At 38.3% G+C, this 24,720-nt stretch overlaps 1 protein-coding gene across 9 annotated transcripts in view; it reads right to left on the bottom strand.

Annotated features, from left to right (window-relative positions):
• CARNMT1 (carnosine N-methyltransferase 1) overlaps window positions 1-24,720 on the bottom strand; it is a 222,026-nt gene that overhangs the window by 165,022 nt on the left and 32,284 nt on the right. For 2 of the 9 annotated variants that reach the window (XM_023627200.2, XM_070248622.1), the window contains exons 7-8: window positions 16,529-16,632; window positions 13,082-15,773 (exon numbers count right to left, since the gene is read on the bottom strand). The exons of the other annotated variants lie outside the window; for them this stretch is intronic. In XM_023627200.2, the coding sequence (XP_023482968.2) occupies window positions 15,621-15,773; window positions 16,529-16,632 (257 nt within the window). In that variant the 3' untranslated portion in view covers window positions 13,082-15,620. Of the gene's footprint in view, window positions 1-13,081; window positions 15,774-16,528; window positions 16,633-24,720 lie in introns of those variants that run through there. 9 annotated transcript variants of the gene reach the window in all.

Raw genomic sequence — 24,720 nt, 5'->3', positions numbered from 1 at the left:
TATTTTCATTATCTGTTAGTTTAAGATACTTTGTAATTTCCCTGATTTCTTTTTTGATCTATGGATTATTTAAGTGTTAATTTTCCAAATATCTGAGGTTTTCCTAGACATCTTTTTCTTACTGATTTCTAGCTTAATTCCATTCTCATTTAATTCATATTCTGTGTAATTTTTAATCCTTTTAACTTTATTGAGATTTATTTTATGACCCAATATATGAATTATCATGGTGCAGGTACCATGAGCTCTTGAAGAGAATATATATTCTGCAGGTATTGGGCATGGTGCTCTATTGTGTCGCTTAGGTCAACGTGGTTGATAGTGTTTTTCAGACGTTATATGTCTCTACTGGTTTTTGTTTTTGTTTTTGTTTTTGTCCAATTGTTCCATTAATTGCTGAGAAAGGGGTGTTAAAATCTCCAACTATGATGGTGTATTTTTCTATTTCTCCTTTAAGTTCCATAAATTTTTGTCTATGTATTTTGAAGTTCTGTTATTAGGCACACAAATATCAATTGTGATGTCTCTGATGTGTTAACCCTTTGTCCTTATGAACTATTCCTCTATATCTCTGCTAATGCTCTTCATTTTGAAGTTGTCTTAATTTGATATCAATACAACTGTTCCAGCCCCCTGATGCTTATCATTTGCATAGCATATACTTTTCCCATCCATTTACTTTCAACTTATCTGTATCTTTATATTTAGTGTGTCTCTTGGAGTCGACATATATAGTTGGGTCTCACTTTTTCTGACATTCTAACAATCTCTGTCTTTTCATTGGAATGTTTAGTGCTTTAACATTTGGTATAAATGATTGATATGGCTGGATTTAGGTTTACTGTTTTACTGTTTATTTTCTGTTTGTTGCCTTTCATTTTTGACTCTGTACCTCCTTTCCGGATTTCCTTTGGATTAATTGAATATTGTTTTGAATTTCATTTTAATTTAACCTATTAGCATTTTAGCTATACCTCTTTTGTTAATTTTCAGTGGTTGCTCTAAGGATTGCCATATGCATCTCTAATTTTTCACAGTCTGCTTAAAGTTAACCCTGTACCACTTCACGTAAAGCAGAGCTCCTGTGACCCTTCACCCCTCCCCCCGCCCCGTCCCGATGCACTCCTATATTGACCCAAAAAGATCTTCCACCTATCCTCTAATTTCATATAAGGAGCACTCTGACCTCTTTCCCCAACACTTCTTATGGACAATGACCCAGAACTCATCATTAGTAACAACAAAGCAGCAAAGAAGGGAGACTTTTCTCCACGTCTTCTTGGTAACGAAGGGATGCGCACTCACGGACCTATTCCGCTTATTTTTACACTTGCCCGTTTCAGACTGATGGAAGCCTCACAGCAGTTTAGGGTGGGGAAATGCTTTAAAAATTTTTAGCAAATACTCATTTGCCAGACTTTTTACACAGCTCATTTAATCCTAAAAACTCGGTGGCAGATATTATTGCCAGTTTAGCAGATAAATCTCACCCCTGAGCATCAGACCCCTGTCAACTTCTCAATGAGTCCAACCCTCACCACCCTATTTAAAATCGCAACTCACTCGGCACTGCCTGGGACTCTCGAGATTCCCCTTGCCTGATCTTCTTTCTTTCCCACAGCACTTATCACCACCCAATCCATCATGTAAGTCACTTATTTATTATTCTTATTGTCCTCCTCTCTACAAAGCACCTTGATATACTCAAGCACTTAGAACAGTGCCTGGCATGTATTAGCGGCTCGGTATGTATTTGTTGAATGAATGACTCTTCATCGTTATCACTCGGATGTTTCACAGGCATCTCATACCCTGTCCTCCAGCATCCCCCGTGTACCATCAATCATCTAGGTACGGCTATCAGAAGTATAACTGTACCCCTTCACAATCTCATGTTCATTCATTAATTTATTCTTTGAATAAACATTTTGAGCATCTTCTATGGACCAGGCAAAATTCTAGACACTGGAGTTTCAACAGTAAACAAAACAAAAATCCCTGCCTCGTGACTCTCCCAGTGAACCTTTTACTGGGGGAGATGGACAATAAACAAGTACGTCTGTCAAGTGCCGAGGAAAAATAAAAATAAAGGATATGGAAGGTTTATATAAGGTGGTCAAGAAGGGTTTCTCTAATAAGGAGACTTCTGAGCAGAGACCTGAAGAAAATGAGGGGCAAATTGTCTATATATGATGAGAGGTCATAGGCAGAGGTAATAGCAAATGCAAATGTCTGAAGCAAGAGTAAGCCTGGCATGAACTTGGGACAGCACAAAAGCCAGTGCAGCCTTTTTTCTCTCAGTATTTCATTTTGCATAGTTTCTATCACTATGACTTCAAGCTCACTCACCTTGTCTTCTCTTGTGCCTAATCTGAGGTCAATCCCCCCCTCCCCCCACCATACACTGGATTTTTCATCCCAATGTACTTTTCATCTCTAGAAGTCCAATGTGGGTCTACGCTTCTATATAACTTTTTGAACATATTGAATACAGTTATGCTAACCGTTTTCATGTCCTTCTCTGCTAATTCTAACATCTGTGTCCATTCTGGGTTGATTTTAATTGATTGGTTTTTCTCCTCTCCATTGATTGTGTTTTCCTGTTTCTCTGCACACCTGGTAATTTTTGATTGGATACCAGATATTGTTAATTTTACTTTGTTGGGTGCTTCTTTTTCTGGCCTTGGGGAGTTAGTTTTCTCATACCTGTGCACTGTGGATTACTCCAGGGGGACCATCTTCAGATCTCCATCGTTCTATGTGCAGCCTCTCCTCTCAGGTACTCTGTTCTGCAAACTCTAGCATCCTTGGTCTCTCTGGACTGTCAGCTCTGTCTCCTCAATTCAGGCATTCTGCCAGGCTTTGCCTGAGTTTCCCTTCACAATACCATGTCCTAGAAACTCTCTCAAGGCAGTGAGTAGGGCTCACCTGTTTCCTGTCTCTCTGGGAACACTATACTTTGTTGGCTGATGTTCAGTGTTGTGAAAACCATTGTTTTATATATTGTGTCCAGGTTTTTGGTTGTTTTAGGTGAGAAGGTAAATCCAGTCCCTGTTCCTTTATCTTGACTAGAAGCAGAAAACTCCTTCCTATAACATTTTACTTTAACTTCAAGGGTATATTGTTGTGTAACTTTTGACTTTGAGATATGATGCCTGTTTCCTTATTCGTTGTAGAAAATTGTATTTCTTCATCATATAGTATGGGAAATTGAATTTCAATCTATTCATCAACCTTGTAATATTCAAACCACTGACTATGACATGCCTGATCTTATTCTGTAATGAACTCAACCACTATAAAGAAAATTGCATAAATTTCCTTAGAGACTGGAAAAATACCCGTTTTCCTTTTTGTATTAAGGTACAAGTTAATTGTACCTTACAAAGTACAATTGTACAAGGAATACTTTAAAAATGAAGTGTAGGTCCTTGTTTGTGTCTGTATGTGTGTTTGAAAAGTTCTGCTCATCTTTCAGATCGCAGCTCTAATGTCATTTCTCTAAGTCAACACCCTCCTACTGCTCAGAGCCCCCTGTGCCTGTTTTTTATAATGGTTACCTCAGTTCTTACCATTGTGCAATTACTTATTTGACATCTTTCCTCTACTATATAAGCTCTGTGGTAGGAGAAATACTATCAGTCTTGTTGACCTCTCAATTCCCAAGACCAAGTCTGGTGCCAGACACAATGCAGGTTCTCAAATAGATATTTGTAGAATGAATGAAAAAGTGAAGAGCACACAGTAAATACTGAGGCTGGGATACTGGCTAAGTCTATCTTCCTCCACTTTATTTCATCCTCCCCCACAGTGTCTGTGATGGTAAATTGCTGGAAAAAAAAAAAGACATTGCATCTTTCAAAAGATTTTAGTACAATTTTCAACATATCAGATTGACCATCATTAAGATGTTTAATAATAGGTTGTGTTGGTGAAGATATGGAGAAACAGATACTCTCCTTACTTTGAAGTGTTTTAAAGTGTAACTCTTTAAGAGCCACCTGGCAACATCTGTGAAAATTTAAAAATGCACATGCATATTCAGCAATTCTACCTCCAGGAATTTATACTCCAGATATAGTACTGACAATGGACAAAAAGATGTATGTATGTACATGACTATTCATTGATATACAATGTTGAATAGGAAAATATTGAAAACAACGTAAATGATGTTAATTGTTAGTAAAGTATGATGTGTGTGAGTCTGTGTGTGTGTACGGTGTAATGAAATGCTGTGCAGCTTTTATTAAATGAAGTAAATTTATCTGTATGGATATGGAACAATTGGTAAAATAAGCCAAAAAAGCAAGGTGCACAATAGTATATATAGATCACAAATATATTAAAAAGCAGAGGATATACATAATATGTATATTATATACACGTATACGTGCACACGTATATGTGTTTTTTTTGGTATTGCACAGAACGTTCCTAGGGGGATACTGTTATCAATAGTCAGTGTTGTGGGATGTGGAGGAATATGGGCAGAGGGCATATGGGACATATCTTTGGGTCACTTCAGTGTCACTGGTGTCTTGTGTGGGTTACAAGTTTCTTCACCACAGGCCAATACTTAGTTCCTGGCTTCTATTATCTTCTGTTGGGAGACAATTTTCCACGGGTCTCTTGATATCTTCCACATCATCTTTTCAAGGACATGTGTACAGTGAACAGGCTTGGATGATAAACAGAGCAAAGTGCAGGTTTGTTTACTGTCCAGCATATTATCTTCTACTATGGCAAAAAGTCAGGCAGACTCACTGCTGCCTGTCATCAAAGATGAAGGTTTTCTAAACTCAAGGTTCTCCTGTAACACAACTCAACGCATGAACAGGCATCATCTAGCACTCCTTGTGTCACTCTCTGAGATCTGGGCCTCAGGGAACTAGTGCAAGATTAATACTCTGGCTACTGGGAATAATAAACTGTCCTTTGACTTTGACATAGTTTTGTGTCTTCTGCTGCTATTCCTGAAACTGTGGCAGGCTAACCTCCTAGATTGACAGTGGGGTACAATTTCAGCCCCTCTATAAGTGATGCCTTCAGCCTCAGGTGAAATGCCACATAGAAGGCCATGGGATCCGACCTCACCAGTAGCTTCTGAGCCACATGGCACAATCTTGAAGCACAGGGAGTTCTCTTTCCTGGAGCAAACTGTGACAAGTAGATAAATTGTCACTCTCTCCCTCTGATGGACTATTCTTAGGGAGAGTGTTTCTTCCCAGACTGTCCAGAGATGTCCCCAGGTAACCAAGTGACCCTATTTCCTTATGAAGGAGTAGCTGGCTTGGTAACAAACAACCTTGTATTTTCTCCTCATTCTTCTGTGCTTCTTTATAATCTAAAAAAATCATAATTTTTCTTAAGCCTATCAGAACTGATGTTGCAAGGTAACTAAGTAAAGTGAATGCTAGAGAGGGACAAGGCTCTCCAAGCAGAGATGACACACGACTTTTTCCCATTTGGCAGAGCCCAGAGGTGGCTGTTTTATAAGCTGCTAAGTAGTAATCTGCAAAATGTTTATATTCTTGGCAGTTGTGGGTTGGGATCTCAGTCTGAAATAGCTGAGAGTCAGACATAAGGGATGTCAGTGCTCACTCACAGGATTTTTTTCATGGCCGTCCACTGGGAGCTCAGGAGAAAGACTGGGGGCAGGGCAGGAGACTGGAAGGGATGGCTACACACTACAGCTGCTGCTGAGATGGGACAGGCATAAAAGCCCACCTGCTTCCCTGCACCATTCCCTGCTGTAATAAGCAGTAAGAGATTGATGGAAGGTCAGAAAACATTCTCCCAGGGACAGACATTGCTTCCGGGGGAGGAGGAGACGCAAACTCCCTCTGCCTCAGGGGAGGGCTAGGAAACCCAGTCACCCCCAGGACAAGGGCAAAGATCCTTTATTTCTGGAAGGAAAGTAGAAGCAAACTCAACATTTTGGGGAGAAGAGCAGAAAAAAATTGGCTCCACTGATAGTGCTCCTAGGGGTGGGCAAGAAATTCCTGTTCAAGACAAACCACAAATACAGGAAGAGGATGAGAATGCTGAGAAAGACCTACTTATGAGGCCCAGGTGCACAGAGCCTGCCTAAGACCGAGACTAGACTAAGACAACGAGAACTCCTATGCCCCTCCCATGAACCTAGCACAGGCTGATGAGGAACAGCAGTCTACCCCTGGAGAGGCAGGATCATGCAGAAGCCCTCTGTGGCACAGGCAGGCAGAGACAGCTGGATGCTGGAGAGGGACCAGGAACACCACGGGGGAAACCCCTCTGGCATCCCATCATCTACTCTAAGAACAAGGTAACACAGCTCACTGCTGGTGGAATTTGAAGCCTACAATGGACCACAGATAACAATGACAAAATACACACTCAAGTTCTTGCAAGATTCACTCAACCTCCCATACTGGCCTAACAGGCATATATTTATATCTGGGCATAAATACTGTTTACCCTGTTTCTGTTTTTTTCCTACATATAACAAATTGAGCTCAATATTATGAGACTCAGGAAAAAAGAAAAAAAAAAACCCAAAACCTTGTCAAAAGATGAAGCAATTAACAGAACTAGACTCAGAGATGACCCCAATATTGGGATTATCAATCAGGGACTAAAATTCCTATAATATATTAAGGGATACAGTGGAAATGGCACACAACATGCATTGACACATAGGGAATTTCAGCAGAGAGATGAAACTATAAAAAAGGGATAAATGGAAAGGCTAGAAATAAAAAGAACGGTATCAGAGATGAAAATTCTTTCAACACATTCATTAGTAGAACAGACACAGATGAGGAAAGAGTCAAGAAACTGGACGATAGGTGCCGGGGTCCAGCCTCAGCAGAGTCCAGGTTCCCGTGGGAGAGATGGCATCGGCGAAAGTGTAAGTGCTTGACGTGAGACTCGAAGCAGTTGCAAGCAAGTCCAATTTATTTCGGGGACAGGGTACACTTATATAGGAAAAAAATCACACGAGGTTGTCTAACTATTGTCGTCATGGGAACAATAGGTGAGGGGCAGTGACTAAAGGTAATAATCAAAGGTGGTTGTCTACATACGAGATGTGCAGCATACATATCGATTGTTTAGGAAGAGGTTACATAGTTTCAGGGTCTTCAAAGAAGTTAGGAGGGCAGCGAGTATATAATTAACGGAATACAGACCCCCACATCCTTGGGGGCTGCTGTTTGTTCTTTGAGATATGTTTATTGCTAGTTCTGCCTGTTTTTACAAGGCTTCCAGGACAGAGGGAAGACGTTAATCAGTAATAGGCTTTAGAAAGGAGGACAAAGGATTCTGCTTAAAGAATTATGTTCCCTGGAGAAGTGCCTTGCACGATTCTCCTTCCATTGCCAGACCTTGTCACAATACAATGGCAGCTAGATTGGGGGAATGCTTCCCACAGATAGGTAGAAAGAAACTTCAGTTTGAAACAAAAAGAGGAAAAAAAAAAAAAGCGAAAAACAAAGATAAAAATAAGAAACCACCAGATTGGAGCATCCAGGAGTTGTGGGACAATAACAATCTAATGTATGTGTAACAGAAGTCCCAAAAGGAGAAGCAAGAGAGAATAGGGCAGAAGAAATATTTAAAAAGATGAGGGAAAAGAATTTTTCAGAAATAATAACATCAAACCATGGATCCAACAAACAGGATAAATTCCAAAAACAAATTAAAAAACCACAGACACCTAGTAGTCTACCTACTGAAAATTACAGAGGAAACAGTGAAAGCAGCTAGAGAAAAAAGAAACACATTCAGAGAGACAAAGAAGTACAGCAGAGTACTCATCAAAACAATGGAGTGACATCTTAAAGAAAAAAAAATTCAGCCCAGAATTCTGTACTCAGTGAATAAATCTTCCAAAAATAAAAGTGAAATAAAGACTTTTTCAGACAAACAAAACCTGAGAAAATTCATTGCCAGCAGACCTATGATACAAGAAATGTTAGGAAGTTCTTCAGGTTCAAGTATGATACCAGATGGAAACTCGGATGCACACAAAAAATGAAGAGGGCTGTGCAACGCACTACCACAAAACTTTGTGACCTAAAACAACAACATTTCCTCAGAGTCTGTGAGTCAGAATTTCAACATTGGCTTAGCTGGGTGGTTCAGGGTTGCTGGCCAGAGTTGCTCATGGGGTTGCAGTCAACATGTTGGCTGGGGCTGTCGTCATCTGAAGGCTTGACTAGGGCTGGGGGACCCACTTCTATGCTCATTCAATTCATATGACTGTTTGGAGGAGGCCTCAGTTCTTCACCACGTGGGATTCTCCACAGGGCTATTCGAATATCTTCATGACATGTCATTTGGCTTCCCCAAATGCAAAGGATCTGAGAGAAAAATAGAAGCTGCAATGTCTTTTATGACCTAGCCTTACAAATCACACATTTCCATCAGAGTCTATTCGTTAGAAGAGAGTCACTACTATCTGCACTTCAAGGGGAGGGGAATTAAGACTGTCACAGATAGAGGAGAATCGAAGAATTTGTGGACATATTTTTAAAGCACCACACGCCAGAAATTATAAAAATAAAGATAAATGTCATTTTTATTGCTTTAAAAGAATTCAGTCTAAAGCAAAAAATAGTTACAATGTATTTGGGGGTTTATTACATCCATCAAAGTAAAAGGTATGACAACAATACCATGACTGGTAAAAGAGAGTAATTGGAAGGATATTCTTTGGTTTTTTTTTCCTAAAGGTTTTTTCCCAGTTTTATTGAGAAATAATTGACATACATCATTGTATAAGTTTAAAGCATACAGCATGATGGTTTGATTTATGTATATCATGGAATGATTACCACAATAGGTTTGGCTAACATTCATCTTCTCATATAGACACAATAAAAAGAAAGGAAAGGAAAACAAAAGGGGAAAAATTTTCTCCTTGTGATAACTCTTAGGATTTACTCTCTTAACAACTTTCCTCTAGATCACACAGCAGAGTTAGGAAGTATATACTTGAAAGGTTCTTGTAACCATACATGAAGTGGTACAATACTATTTGAAGGTAGACTGTGAAAAGTTAAAGACATATATTGTAAATCCTAGGGAAACCGTTGAAACTTTTTGTAAAGAGCTATAACTAATAAGCCAATAGTGGAAATGAAATCAAGAAAATACTCAGTCCAGAAGAAGGTAGGAAAAAGGAAGAATTGAGACAAGTAGAAAACCATCAAAATGCTGGGTGTAAATTCAATCATACCCATGATTATGTTAAAGTGTAAATGGTTTAAACACCCAATTAAAAGATATCAGATTGAATAAAAAAGCAAGACCCAGGTACATAGAGTCAATAAGAAACCCACTTTAAATACAAAGAAAATATAGGATAAAAGCAAAAAGATGAAAAAAAATGAGTACCTGCAAAAACTGGTAAACAAGGCCTATTGTTTAAAAATACTATCATACCAATATCAATTTCATGGTTTTGATCACTGCGTTATGGTTACATGAAATGTTATTTTGGGGGAAGCTGGGGGAAGGGCACACAGGAACTCTCCACCGTTTGCGTAACTTTTCAATCTTCTACCAGCATCCATGGAACCATAGAGGCTAACTCATTCCCTTGTAAATAGGGTAAAACCAAATCCCACACTCAACTGCTTTGTTGACAAGGATGGGATGCTGACAGGGCTTTCCAGGAGAGGCGGGACAAGGCCCTGCAGGCCATTCAGGAATATAAGACTCCCTACACTCCAGTAGTGAATGTTCCTGCCCAAATGGTAAATGCAACAGGGAAGCAGTGAGTCTCCTATGTCCTGTTAATGATGCTGAGCAGCTAGAGGTAGGATTGAAATGAGTCACCCACATGGCACCTTGGTTTCTGCTTACTCTTCTAGACAGGAAGAGGAAGGGATCCTATCACAACAGCAGAGCAGCAAGCCCTGTGGCCCCAGCCACAAGGCAGTATGGCTGTGGCTGCTGAGGTGAGGAATCTCCGAAGCTGAGATTAAGGTCAGGAACGCAGACTTTGCTATTCAATATGGAGCTTTGAGTGACCTGAAAACAGAAATTCATTTGGTGAAACTGAGTGTGGGTGGTCAAAAGTGAAAGTGAAGAAAGGTGAAGGATTGCCTATTAGTGCAAGGTCAAATACCTGGTTCCTGCCACAGCCGAACTCGGCTGGTAATGAGGACAGGGCTCTGAGTGCCAGCGTGGCCAAAGGTGGAAGACTATGGACCAGAGGACAGTGGCAAGTACATGGGCAGAAAGTAAGGGGCTCTGGAGGCTGGGAGCACACAGGGGAGGAAACAGCAGCAGTGCTCAGGCATTAACCCTGGAGCCACAGATCAATGGAGAAAATCATATTGCCTCCCCACCACCATGGCTCCCACTCACCATGGACTAGCTTCCCCCACCAGCTTGCACTCCCATCTGAGGGTAACTTGGTGTCTTGGAGCTGTGCTACAGCCCCTGATGCACATATTAAACTTCTTGGTCTACGTTCCTGTAGAGGAAAAATGACACTTGAATTCAACTGACAGTATGGACAAGGCTTGTAGTGGGGAAGGGAAACTGAAATAGTTAGGGCCTGACCCTACCCTGACCCTGAGCTGACAGGTGTTGGAATAGCTGATTAAAGCAAGCAGCCAAAATGAAAGTAACTGTCAAGTACTGCAATAGTAAAAGCAAGAAGCTAAACCAGACAAAGCACGGACTCCTCCCTATTCCATTTTCCCCCACGGAACAGCACACCAGTCAAGGGTCAGGTGGAACAGCACAGACGTGGTGGCCATTTCATAGATGAGAGAACTCGGAAAAGACTCCTGCAGGTTTATGAACACCAGGTTGGAGATGGGGAGGGGAGAGAGGAGGAAGGGCTAGGAGTGGAAAAAGTACTGAGTCAGAGTGAAGAAAAGTGTCTGAAAACTTCCCCTCTTCCCCTCCTCTTCATAAGCAGGTCTCAGCAGAGGCACCGGAGAAAGGCCTCTGTTAAAGTCCCCTGACAAAGAGGCCTCCGAATGTAGGCCTGTGGGCAAAGACTGCAGCTGTGCATGAAAGCATGGCTGCTGGGGGGCCTGAGTCCTTGACTTGAACTCCCTTCACAGACTGCAATGCAGTGGCTGTGCATCAAGTCTGGTACAGTGAGGGCAGCTTTCTCCCATGAGCGTGTCAGGTAAGCTGACCTTTGTACTCAGCTATGTTTGGGCCTGAAAAATCATATGAAGGTTTGGGACCAGGAGCCAGACATCTCAAAAAATAACCTGTCACCAAGCCCCCTTGGACCAATTCAATGTGTGTAATGGAACTGACGTATTATATGCCTGCACCTTCCCTTCCCCTGAGTGTCACGTTCAAGGACTACTGCATGCACTGTCCAGCAGAAATAATACAGAACCCCAGGAGGAGAGAGAGAAACCACAGCTTCAAACATTTAATGGCTGCCCGAGTACTGAGAGAGTCATGGCCAGGTACTACAACAGCACCAACTGCCTGACACAATCACCAAATACACCTTTGTACAAAAGAAGGCAGCTCTTAACTCGCTACCAAGGTTTTGTTGAAACTGAATGCATGTGTCACGGAGGCCTTCTAACTGTTTGGCTTGACATCCCTTGTTAAAGGGGTGAGTCAACTTGGACTTGACGACTAACAATGTGAAAAGGACCCAAGAAGCCTTGCAAGTCAAACAGAAAGCATATTCAAGAATGTAGCTGGCCTGGCCCTAGTAGCTTTTTGGTGCTTTGAAAAAGTAGCAGCTATTCTTTTGGGGGTAAACATTATGACCCATTCTACTACCTAAAGGAAAGCTGCTGGCTCAGCGAGGCCCCTGACTCACAAACATTTCCTAAACTCCTGGGCCTAGATCACTGACTGGCTAAGCTGAGACGTGATGGAGTCCAATGGGCGGCTGCCACTGCTCGGCCTCAGTGCCAGGTATGTAAAACCAAAAGCAGGCGTGATCACGCCTCTCAGTGGACAGAACTCAAAGCAGTCCTCATGAGTCTGGCCAATCCTCCTCTTGACGAGCCTCGCTACATTTTCACTAACTTTTGGGTTGTTGCTAACGGCCTGTCTGGTCTGCCAGATGAAAGCCTACAGATAGGGAGATTAAAGAAATCTCTGTTTGGCCATTAAGCTTAGGCAAATCGCTCAACTTCCCCAATAGTTAAAGAAATTAATATTATAATTAGATACTACTTTTGATCATATTCACAAAAATAAAAAGCTTAGCAATATTCAGTATTGGCCAGGGAATGGATGCAAAGTTATTCTCTCAAACACTGTTGATGGAATGTAAATTGGTAGTCTTTTTGAAAGGCACCTTGACTAAAAATGCATACACATTGCATGATTCCATTTCTAAACACCTATTGAAGAGAAATAACCACAGGTAAGATGCATGTACTACCATGTTTGCACAAGTGAGGGTAACCCTCTATTAAATTTTACTTGTGCCCTCTCTCCCATTACCTACTATTATATTTCTTTACAATTCCCACCAAACTTTTGGAATCTATATCTATAATTTTTGACTTTTTCCCCCAGGACTGCACTGAAACTTTTTTCAAAGGGTCATTATAACATTATTAAAAGTAATGTCCTGTTACCAATCTTCATCTCTTTCTATCACTATATAGCAGTCAAAACAAACTGAAATCACATTTGTCTACCATGTGCTTTCAAATACTCACATATAATATTTTATATATACCTCAGATGACCTCATAAAACCCCTTTGAAACAGGTGGTATCAATCCTATCTTAAAGCAGATGAGGAAAGAAACTCAGAGTGCCTTGTCCGAGATCACCAACAACAGTTCAGGAAACCAAATCCAGAGTATCTTAGTGCCAGTCTAATCTCGTTCTAATATTAAGATGGTCCTGGAACTCTCTTCTACTGGTTCCTTTATACTTATTTTTCTATTATTTAAGAAAACAAAAGATCAAGATTAATTAGGCCTAGCATACTCAAAGACCAAGTACTCATATTATTGACTTTTTAGAAGCACATAAAAATAGGCAATCCAAGGGTTCAAAAGTATATTTGTTCAATTAATTAAAATTCCAAAACCTATGGTTACCACTAATTTAGACAGAAACAACCAAGCAAATACTGTTTCATAGCAATTGGCAGACTTTAATATTCATGAAAAATTAAGTCCATCATACACATTAAAAATAGAGGAAATTTCATGCAGACATGAAGCTTCCAATTCAGCCTTTGTGGCAACTTTTAGAATTAGAGTTACACATAAATACATTACATTTTACAGTTCCCAAATGTCATAATTTTATATTGTGACTTATACAGCTTCTCTTTATATTTTACATACCCCACCTTGGTCACTTGATTAACATAGCCTAGCCTGCACCACTTCAGATTACGGAATTTTTTTTTTAAAAAGCAAGCACAATGACCTATTTCCTTTCACTTAATGGAAATAAATGAAAACATGTGTTTACAGAGCTAAGTTAAGAAAAAAAATTAAAAACTTTAAGGCTTACACATTTTGGTAGCTAGAACTATATCTAAGAAATATAAAATTAAATCCTCCAGTGACACTTCTATTATTTATTGACATCACAATTTTTAAGTTTAGAATACATAAACTGCAAAAGCTGTAAGAGAAAAAAGTGATGCAAATTTGTGTAGCACATTTAAAAAATAGTATTCATGATATGAGGGGGAAATTAAAAACAACTGAAATAACTGATTTCAGAATTAACTGAAATGTAAGCTATAATTTAGAAATTAAGTAACATTATTAAAGAATAAAACCTCATGGCAAAATTTTTAAGTAATAAAGCCAACCCATCAGTGTTAATCTATTGTTGCCTCTGTGAGCAAAACAAGATAATTTGTTTTGATATAAGTTATAAAAGAGTGAAAACCAGTCAGTGAATACAAAGCCTTTCTATATTACTCAAAAACAGCATGCTTTCCTTTCCTTTCAATGGATTTTTAAAAATATTTAGACTCCTTTTAAGTTTCTTTTCTAAAAAAAAACAAAATAATAATCAAAATAATTTGGGGTTTTTTTTCCTCTTGCAATTAACTTCAAGTTCATTCATTTGGTAGGTAATGAGAATTCCCACTATATAAACATCTACAAAGTATTGAGGGACACAAAAAAGAGAAGTAGTTTAAAAAAAAACTCAACAGGTTACAGGCTTCCGTAACTTGACAAGTCGAATTTACTTCATTGGAATCCTTTACTGCACAATGGCGTAAAGGCCACCAGAGCTGCCGCAGTTTACGAAGAAAAGGTCCTACTAGTAAGATACCAAATCGCATAGTGACTCCCCTAACCTGACAACAAAGGTCTAAAGATTTACAAGTAAGTTTTCCTATTAAAACATGACATTAATGCTATCAGTACATTATTGACATTAAGTCAACCTAATCCAAATTGCCACAGAGGTCATTTCATCACAATCATCTGTGAAAATATTCAAGAGTACTTCCTTTTCTCCAAGAAAAGGTTAAAACATTAAATTAATCATGTCTTCTTTCCAACCTACTGGAAATAGAATAATAAACATAAAAAAACACAAAGGAAAACTCCCTCCAATAAAGATCTGCTAGAGGTAGAAATTTAAAGCAGCGAATACTGTTTCAGCTCCAGCTATCAGGAAACAAAATTGGTGTTAATCTGAAATTATATAAATGGCTGCTGCTTATGATACTGAAGACAAAGACCATGGGTAGTAATTTATCCCTGAATTTCATACTCAAAATTCCCCCACATTAATACCATCATGACAGTTTTTACTAGTATATAATTGTTTGAATGAAAAAAAGTGCTTGCTTTTGTAATCCAGGCAATCTAAAGAGAAGACAGTGTAGTAAACACCTCACTGACAAACTGCATGTTCATTTATAGTTTGAAATCACACATATCCAACGGGCAGAGTTTATTCTTATTTCCCCAGTTTCCTAGTAGTACCTTTAATGAAGGTTTTTGTGCCTCTCTTAGAATGCTGAGGTCTCACACATTTCCAAGTGGTCCATGAGGAGTATGCTTTCAAAAAGTATTCAGTTTAGTGTGGCCAAAAGACTTACAGATTTCTCAGTTACTTGAATGAGTTTTACTGGCCTGTGATCCTATTAAATTTAGCACTTCATAAAAATGAAATGCTTGATGCTTCTCTAAGTTCAGCTGAGCTAGAAAAAAATAAAATCACATAATTTGAATGATAAAAGAACAGACACATATTTTATGTATAGATTGCTTGGGTTCAAAATGAACAAAAGTCCCAATTCCAGATGCTGAATGTGACAGAGGACCCTTAAACTCTTCTAAAAATAACATGTGCAATGCATACAAAACAACAAAAAAGGAGATTATTGTGGACTTCAATACTATTAGTCATTAGCATGGCAGACTTGCAACGGACAGCTTCATGAAGACACTGGAGATAAAGTTTTTTCTACTGAAAGACAATTCTGGGCTTCAAGGAAAAAGTACACTTGAAGACCTTTCCTCCATTTTTACTTGTGTAGTACAAATATGCATGGCATAGTATATTTCTGAAAAAGCAATAGACATATTAAGAAAATAGACACTATTTCTAAATTTTGTTAGGAATAAGAAGGCACCACTGATTTGAGGTTGTGTCCTGTCATTGTGATAGCTGATTCTGAGTTGTTTATTTCAGCAATTGCTCTTATTAAACTTTTTTCCTGGTGATATCACTTGAGACTGTGATTGTGGTTTACGGACCACAAACAAGACACATTCATAGTAGTATTTCATCATAGAGAGATCATTCACAGTATATGTTGACAAGACAGATTCTTTTTCCACCTGTAATGCAAACAATAATCATAATGATGATGATGACGATGATGATAACACTAACAAATACTGACCACATTTCAGTGCCAGGCACTCTTTTAAACATATTCTGTATATTAATTCATTTATTACATAAAAATACTCCCATAAAATTGGCACTATTAGTAATCAACTTTACAAAGAACAGGTAGCGCAAGGTCACACCACTAATAGGTAGTGGAACTGGGATTTGCACTCAGAGTGTCTAACTTCAGAGCTTGAACTCTAAACTACTAATATATTGCTTTTCTCTATCTTTAAGAACAAATTTGCTGTTTATAATGAATGGAATGCTACTGAATAAACATACAACACAACAGTCAAAGTATCATAAAACCTTATAATAACGTACATAATAAAAAAAAGACTGAATAGTACAAAGGCTCATATAGCGAACAACATCCCCCTTACACCTGCCCTCCCACCCCTCGTCTGCTTCCCCAGAGCCTAGTCCACGTGGTATCTACCAGCCTACAAAGGCCAATATTATGATAATGGTCAGCTACCATTTATTGAAAGGTGATTACACCAGGGATTCTAGTTTTCCATTTATGTACACATTATCCCAAATCCTTATAATTCTAAAAGCTAAGTATTATTATTTTTACTTTATGCATGAGAAAACAGAGAGGTTAAAACGTGAAGCCAGTAACTCGCATAATATCACCATTCCTATTTAAGTGTTTTAGAAGTTACACTTTGGCAATACTTCACTTCATCCTTACCTCTACCTGGAATCCATACTGCAGGACGACGTTTTTTATATCCTCATAGCTCAATTCTATGGAAAGTTCATTTGCCAAATTTTCAAAGTGGTATAGGAGAGGACCTAAGGTTTAAAGATACTATGAATGAATTGCTTGAATATAAACATGCACTAGTAGCTGCGTTAGACTGAACTCCACATTGAATAATAAGTTGGGGAGTGGATAAAACAATATAAAAAAGAGAAGCAAAGAAACTTTAAATTTGCTAAGGACAAGTATCCAGACGCCTGAAACTCTGGTCCAGTAATTAACACTTGAGTGCTGGGCCTACATTCATGGGGAGCGAGTCCCTCTGGGATACTAACTTTGGATTTTGATTCTCTTCATCATAGCCCTTACATCTGTAACTCTTAACTCACTGAAGGAGTAGCTGAATCAGAGAAGGCTAAATCCCCAAATTCCAGAGCTATAGTTTAATTATAATTCCATAAGTAAATACAAAACTGCAGCTACAAACTGGGTATCACATGAAAACAGAGAAGGGCCCTCAAGCTAGCCTGGGTAGGAAAGAGTGTTGGGGTCAGGAGAAGTCATAGGCAAGACTTCCTGGAAAGAAGAAGTGACACTAGAGCTGGCTTTTTAAGTGCATAGTTCATATCCCAGCCCTTACACCTACTAAATGTCTGCCTACGGACAAGTCACTACCTCTGTGCATCTGTGACATGACTTTAATGTGAGATAATACATGCAGAAGGCACTAAGTAAATGATAGCTATTACAACTTATTTTTAATGACAGTCCCCCTTACTATTTTCTCATTCTATATATTCAAGGACCTATTATCTGACTCAAACCAGATTTTCCAATCTTTTAATCTTTCACGTTTTGCCCAATCCATCAGGCTTCTCCAGGCAACATTAACATTTCACAGTTATATTAACCCTGTCACTGGGTTAATTATAAGTCCCAACTCGCCACTCCCACCCCATCTCCACTCCTCATACAATGTACTAATCACAGGAGATAAAAGTTAACAACTAGGGGGCTGGCCCCATGGCCGAGTGGTTAAATTCGTGCACTCCGCTGCAGACGGCCCAGTGTTGGTTCAAATCCTGGGTGCGGACATGGCACTGCTCATCAAACCACGCTGAGGTAGCGTCCCACATGCCACAACTAGAAGGACCCACAACAAAGAATACACAACTATGTACTGGGGGGCTTTGGGGAGAAAAAGAAAAAATAAATAAAATAAAATAAAATCTTTGGGAAAAAAAAAAGAAAAAGTTAACAACCAGGACAAAGTTTCTTCTCCCAAAGGCTCACCAGTCTGGAACATACTTACTTAGAGTTAAAAAGTTTTTCTTCTTCTCCCCTCTGTTTTCACCCTACATAAACCACTAGAAAAAACGACTATAAATATAACTTATACATTAGTGCTCTTTTCAAAAGATAACAATGGTTCCCTATCAAGCTTCCCTATCCATTTTAAATTCCTGTTAGTTTTATTAGCACTAGTGAAAATGACAGTAGCTACCATTCACTGAGCACCTGCTGTGCCCTAGACCATCCCAAAGCTTTTCCATAAGAATGCAGAATCTCACAGCAAAGTCTTTCCAGCTGTAAAGCGTACGCTGTTCCTGCTCAATTATTTTGAGAGCCTCCCACAATATTGTTTTATTTTATCTACATAAACACACTCTAATGATTCTTACATACTCAGGCCATACTTTACATGTTGTGTTCCACCTAAAAAGCTGCAACTCTCAAGCTTTAGCCATGCTCCAAAACCTTGCTGAAATCAAGTTTTAATATAAGTTTCCAAATCTACTGCTCATTCCCTTAATAGAGCATACTTTACATTAATTTAATGCAATGGTGCCTTACTCACTGATTACTTTTCATGTAATTAGCACTGTTTTATAACTAGATTACAAGCCATGTGAGTAAAGGAACATGTCTTAAGTTTCTTTTGAATCCATCATACTGTCCGGCATAGCAGTGAATGTCCAGTTAAGCAACTGTAATTTTACCACCCAAAGACAACCAGGACAGTTGTGTTCTATTTATTACAGTGCCCTATTACAAATGATACTTCAACAAATATCCTGTGCATATTTCAGATTTTCCCTTACAAAGACATTCCTTGAACTAGAATTTCCAATTCAAAAAGAATAAACATTTTTACTGACTTGATTCAAACTGCCAAAATGCTTTCCAAAAGAGATCTAACAGTTTTCACTCACAATTACAATGATGAGTACTTGTTTCAACACCTTAGCAAGTGGTGGGAACGCAATGTGGCAGTCACTTTGGGAAACAGCATGCCGGTTTCTTGTAAAGCTATACATACACGCACCAAATATGACCCAGCAATTCCACCACTAGGCAAGCATCCAAAAGAAATGAAAACTTGTGGCCACATAAAGATTTGTACTCAAGTGTTTATACCAACTTTATTTATAACAATAATAATTTGGGAACAACCCAAATGTTCATCAGCCAGTGAATGAATCAACAAAACACAGTGTTGTCATACAATGGAATACTATTCAGCAATAAAAAGAAACAAACTGCTGGTACCTGCAACAACATGGATGAATTTCAAAAGCGTTATCAAAAAGCAACTTACTGTATGATTCTATTTATATGGTAGTCTGGAAAAGGGAAAACCATAGTAACAGAAAAAAGAATAGTGACGTCAGGTATTGGGGGTGAGAGCATAGAAGTGACTACAAAGGGGCACAAGGGAACTTTTCGGGATGACAGAAATGTTCTCTATCTTGATAGAGGTATTGGTTACACGATTATCCAGCTTTCAAAATTCATCAAACTGTACACTTAACAAAAGGGGGAATTTTATTATATGCCCATTATACCTCCAAAAAAATCTGACTTAAAAAGAAAAAACACAGTAAGCATTTTTATTAAACAAAATATGTGCTAATTTGGCAAAGGGAAAATGATAGGCCATACACAGTTTCATCTGCAATTCCTTGAGGGTGAGCAGTTTTTCCTATTTATTACCTAGCTGCTCACTCCTTAAATGAAAGTTTACCAAGCACCTAGCAAATGCCTGGCACTGGATATATACAGATGAATAAAACACGGGGACACGCCTTAAAAAGTTCTTTATTTTCTCAACTCTCATGTCTCTTCACGTTCTTTTAGTGGACCTAACAGAAGGAGCAAAGAAATATTTTTTCCTGGACCAGAAATATAATGTAAGCTCACAAGCAAAAGCTGAGATAAGTGAAAAAGCATAAACATAAATCAAACCCATCTCTAATCCTAACTCTCACAGACAATCACTTGAAAACTTACTGTATCTCCCTGCAGTCCTTCTTTGGTGCATTAATATGAGATACTACAGGTACAGTTTTGCATCTTACACTTCATTAGGAACACTTCTTTATTTCATTAATTATTTCTGGAGAATGGTTTTCCTGTATGACTATCCTATGACTATTTATCCATTCCATTACTGTTAGAAACGTAGGTTCAGTCTAAATTTTTGCTGAGTATGTTTGTCCATTAATCAATCTTTAGTCTTTGCCCATAGCTAATTACTTTCATCTCACAGACTCTGACAAGTATAATTCATCTAACAAATATATGTAATAGTGAATGCAATTATGTAATAGGCTAGACGGCAAATATTTTAGGCTTCACAGGCCACAGAAAGTCTCAATCACATCCAGTCTTGCACTGCATTAACGATGTTTCTGTCAACAATGGATCGCATATACAACGGTGATCCCATAAGATTAGTACCATATAGCCTAGGTGTGTAGTGGGCTATACCATCTAGGTTTGTCTAAGTACATTCTATGCTGTTCGAACAACGACCAACAATACATCTCTCATAACATATCCCCATCATTAAGCGGCGCATCGTATTCTTATTTGTGTCTCCCCTTCCCAACCCTTTAAAAATGCTAAAAATATTCTTAGCTGGTGGGTCATTCAAAAAAAGGCTACAGGCCAGATTTGGTCTGTGGGCTATAGTTTACCAAACCCTAACCAAATGTACAAATTGTTAAGATTTTTCCATACATATCAAACTGTTTTTCCTTAAGAAAGCTTTATTACTATATTCCCACTAACAGTATATAAGCATACTCTACCTCATTGTACCTTATCTAAACTTTAAGTAACAATTTTTAAAAACTACCCAATACAATACGTGAAAAACGGCATCTCATTTATATTTATTTGATTAGCAATGAAGATGAACATTTTTTTTCTGTATATAGGTCATTTGTTTATTCTTTCATAACATGTATACTTATGTTATCTGTCTATTTCATTTCTGGATAGATTTCGCTTAAAGACTTTTGCTTTTTCTCCCTTTCCAATATTTTTTTTAATTAAAAAAACAGAGCTCCTTGTAAAAGAAAAGGAAAACAAAAATATATAAAGGAACTTTTGCTTCCTATAAAGGCAGGTGAGGCTATTCAGACCAAGATCCTTTGAAAACAAGCAAAATTGGTGGATAGAATTTATGTTTTAAAATCTCAAAAATATAGAACACCTGGCAAATTAGTAAGAAACTATAAGAAACCCGGAAGTTTAACCAGTGGTAAACGTATATGCCATTTTAACCCTGAGGGTATCTGACTATTCAAGTGGAACTGATCTACAATTTGACAAACACTTTGGGCAAAGGGGATAAACGACAAAGCCCAGAGCCCGCACATGGCAGGGAGTCTGACAAATCACCCGACATAACAGCTGGAATCTTAAGGACTATCTTCAAGGTGAGAGTAAGAAATAGGTAAACTTACTTCTATCCTTTAACCCAAGGGGAATGCAGGAAAGGCTGACCTAGTGCTGACTTAAACAAGGGGAAAAAAGAGAAAAAGTAAGCCACTCCGAAGAAGATGTAAATCATGGTTTAACCCTAGGGTAGATCTGCAGCCTAATTTTAGTTTAATATTTAAATATAATTTAGAATTTAATATTCTATTGTTCTGGTCTGACAATGTCTCAATCTTCTGGCAGAAGCCAATGAAAATGCCCTTGAAGAGAAATACCTTCAACCTAGGTTTTAGGAAATCCCCAAAAGTGACTTCTCAAGGGCATTAAGCAATAAACAGTCAATGTCAACAGCCCAGGGAAACAAAGAACCATGAGCCAGAAACAGCGCAAACAGGAGAAAGCAGAAACTGACCTCAAAGACTTGAGATATTAGAATTATCAGATACATATCAGTATTTTTAAAGAAATAAAAGACTATCTTGAAAATACATGCAGAGAACAGAAAATTTTTAAATGACATAGCTGACTAAAAAAAGTATATCCAAATAAAATATACAATAACCAAAACTAAAAACTCAATGGATATAAAGTTAAAGAGATAATTTGTGAATAGAAAGGTGGGTCAGAATAAATTACCCAGAGTGCAGCAAAGAGACAAAAAGATAGTAAGTAAAGAGAAGTGGCTAAGATATATGGAAGCTAGCATGAGAAGTCTAAAATATATTTGATTGACTAATAAGTCAATTTACAGATTCAGGTAGCCCAACAAACTGTACACAGGTTTAAAAAAGAAAAATTCACATCTAGATATATTTAACCCGGAAAAACTACAACTGAAATCTTAAAACCGAAATCTGAAAATCTTAAAAAACAAAACTGATAACCTTCAAAGAAGCAACATTTAAAAAAGCTGAATTCTCAGCAGCAAAAACAGAAGCTAGAAGACACTGGAATGATATCTTCCCTGTGTTGAAAGCTATCTGCCAACCTTGTACTCTATACCTAGTGCTGCTTTGGAACTAAAGGTATCAGTATGAACTCATGATCTTTACAGACATAGACAGACACACACATATCTCCTACTCTTGTCTGCTGAGAAGGTCTAGAAACAACAGCAGCACAGTGGTAAAATCCAGATTTTCATTTTTACATACCATTCCCCACTAAAAGGAACCAGGGACCCTTGGAAAAAATGGCTCATCTCAGGGCTGGGCAGACAAAGCACAAGATAAGCCTAGAACATCTGGTTATGCCAGAAAGGAGGTGTTCAAACAATGACAGGAGTATGTCAAAAGGACACAGGAGCCAGCTTGAAGGGGATCCCATTTACCAAATTCGGGACAAGTTGATTTAAACTATTTATATCCCTAAGGTTCTAAAAGTTCCAGTTAAGAGACAGAGATTATTAAATTGGATAATAAAATAAAACTTAACAGTATGCTGTATATAAGAGACACATAAAGATATAAAAGGATTTAAGAGGTAGAAAAAGACATGCCACACAATTATCAACTAAAAGAAAGCTTATGTAGCTATACTGACATGCCCACTTAAAGACAAGACACATAGTTTGTATCTGTGCAAAAGAGAGTCGGCACTCAAGCCTCAGCAAAACGTTTTGTAGGCAGAGTAGGGAGGTGCTAGGTAGGGGTGGGTGGGCTTTTGGTCACTGCCTGATCATTTTCCAATGCAGACTTTTAATTAATTATCTTCTTTTCTGTCCTACATTTAACCTTCACTCTACTAGGGCATGCTTCATAAACTCTGCTCCTTTCTCATTCACTTTTTCCAGTGAATTAAACTTCTGGTCTCCTGCCTCAGGATAGACTGGAAATGGGCCTAAAGTAGGCATCTTAGTTACTTGGCTACATAGGAGTCAAATGTTCCCTATACATTTTCAACTATTTTTCCATACAGTCCCTCATTTTCCCAAGTTATTTTAGGTCAACTGGCTCTGTTCACATTGGTTTCTTTGAAAAACGTATCCACATACCCTATCTTCTGAAAAATTTTTACATTCTTTTGTCCCCTGATAACATCCCTGCCATTCGCTGTCCATGTGTTTTATACCTTTTTATATTTTTCCTGCCACTGTAACAAGATCTCAATGAGGAGATAATACATTGTTCAATCATCCACCTTTTATAGGAAATCTCTCATGTTTTTAAAAATCCTGTAGCTTTATAATGCTTTAAAATCTGATAGGATCCATCTCTCATTACATTTTACTAAGATTTCCTTTGGTTCTTTAACCTGTTTATTTTTCTAGATGAAGTTAGATTCACTTTACTAACTGCCTGCCCTCCACTACTTCACTATAAATGTATCAGTGCATGCACACACAACCCCCCCGTTATACCCCTACTTGTTAAAACAAATTATACATAAATGTGTTTAAGGGGTACTGGTCATTATGAAAAACTGAAAAACAGGAGGCACAGGCATTCTTCTGCATTTCACCAAATCATAGCCTTTCCCAAAGGATATATGCACAACAGTTCCCTTAAAAACTAATTTTTCCAAACCTGGGGAAGATTCAAGAGTACCTTAAACCCCCTTAAAGCATTTTATAAGTTAATAATACTCCCAACTCTGATTTTATATAATGTGGGCAATATTTTCAGTATAATTTAACTTCCAATGTAACTTTTTTCTATTCTAGAATGGCTGGCAGTTATATTTCTCATTATATATGAATATGTGGACCTTCTGGTCTCTGTAAGCACGTTAGGGTGAAATCGATCCCAGGGGGCTGATGTTCTCTCAGTTTACAGATAAAATTAATTTTCCAGGTCAACATGGCTGAAGCCAAAACCATGGGACTGTTACAAATTTATCAATATAAACGCCATGTTATTACGTCTCCTGGCAGCCCAGTCAACCTCCTGCAGCATTTTAACATTACTTTGTTCCCTCTTTCAAATTTTGAAATAATACATTCATTCACACACATAACAATCACTAAATATCCAAATAGTTGTCAGGCTCTGTACTAGGTGAGGAGGAAGCATTAGATTCCTGCCCTCAACGAGCTTAGAGACTAGAAGGGGAAACAAACATATATGAGTAACACCACCATAATGTGTTAAATGCTACTGAGAGATTCTGTGAGAACATAGAAGAGGAATGCATGATATTTAACCCAGCCAGAAAGGATCACTTGAGCAGAACGTTAAAGAGTATACAGCAAAGAGCCAGATGAAAATAGAGGGGAAGGAGAAAGGGCTTTCTAGGTCAGAGGACTAGCACTTGAAATCAGCACAGAGATAGTAAAAAAAATAAAATAAAATAAAATGAAAAGGTGCTCACCATCACTAATCCTCAGGGAAATGCAAATCAAAACCACAAAGAGATATCACCTCACACCTGTTACAAAGCCTATTATCCAAACAACAAGAAATAACAAGTCTTGGCAAGGATGTGGAGAAAAGGGAATCCTGCGCACTGCTGGT

This window comes from Equus caballus, chromosome 23 (genome assembly GCF_041296265.1).
Source record: "Equus caballus isolate H_3958 breed thoroughbred chromosome 23, TB-T2T, whole genome shotgun sequence".
NCBI lineage: Eukaryota > Metazoa > Chordata > Mammalia > Perissodactyla > Equidae > Equus > Equus caballus.
This window is presented reverse-complemented; position numbering and strand designations above follow the sequence as displayed.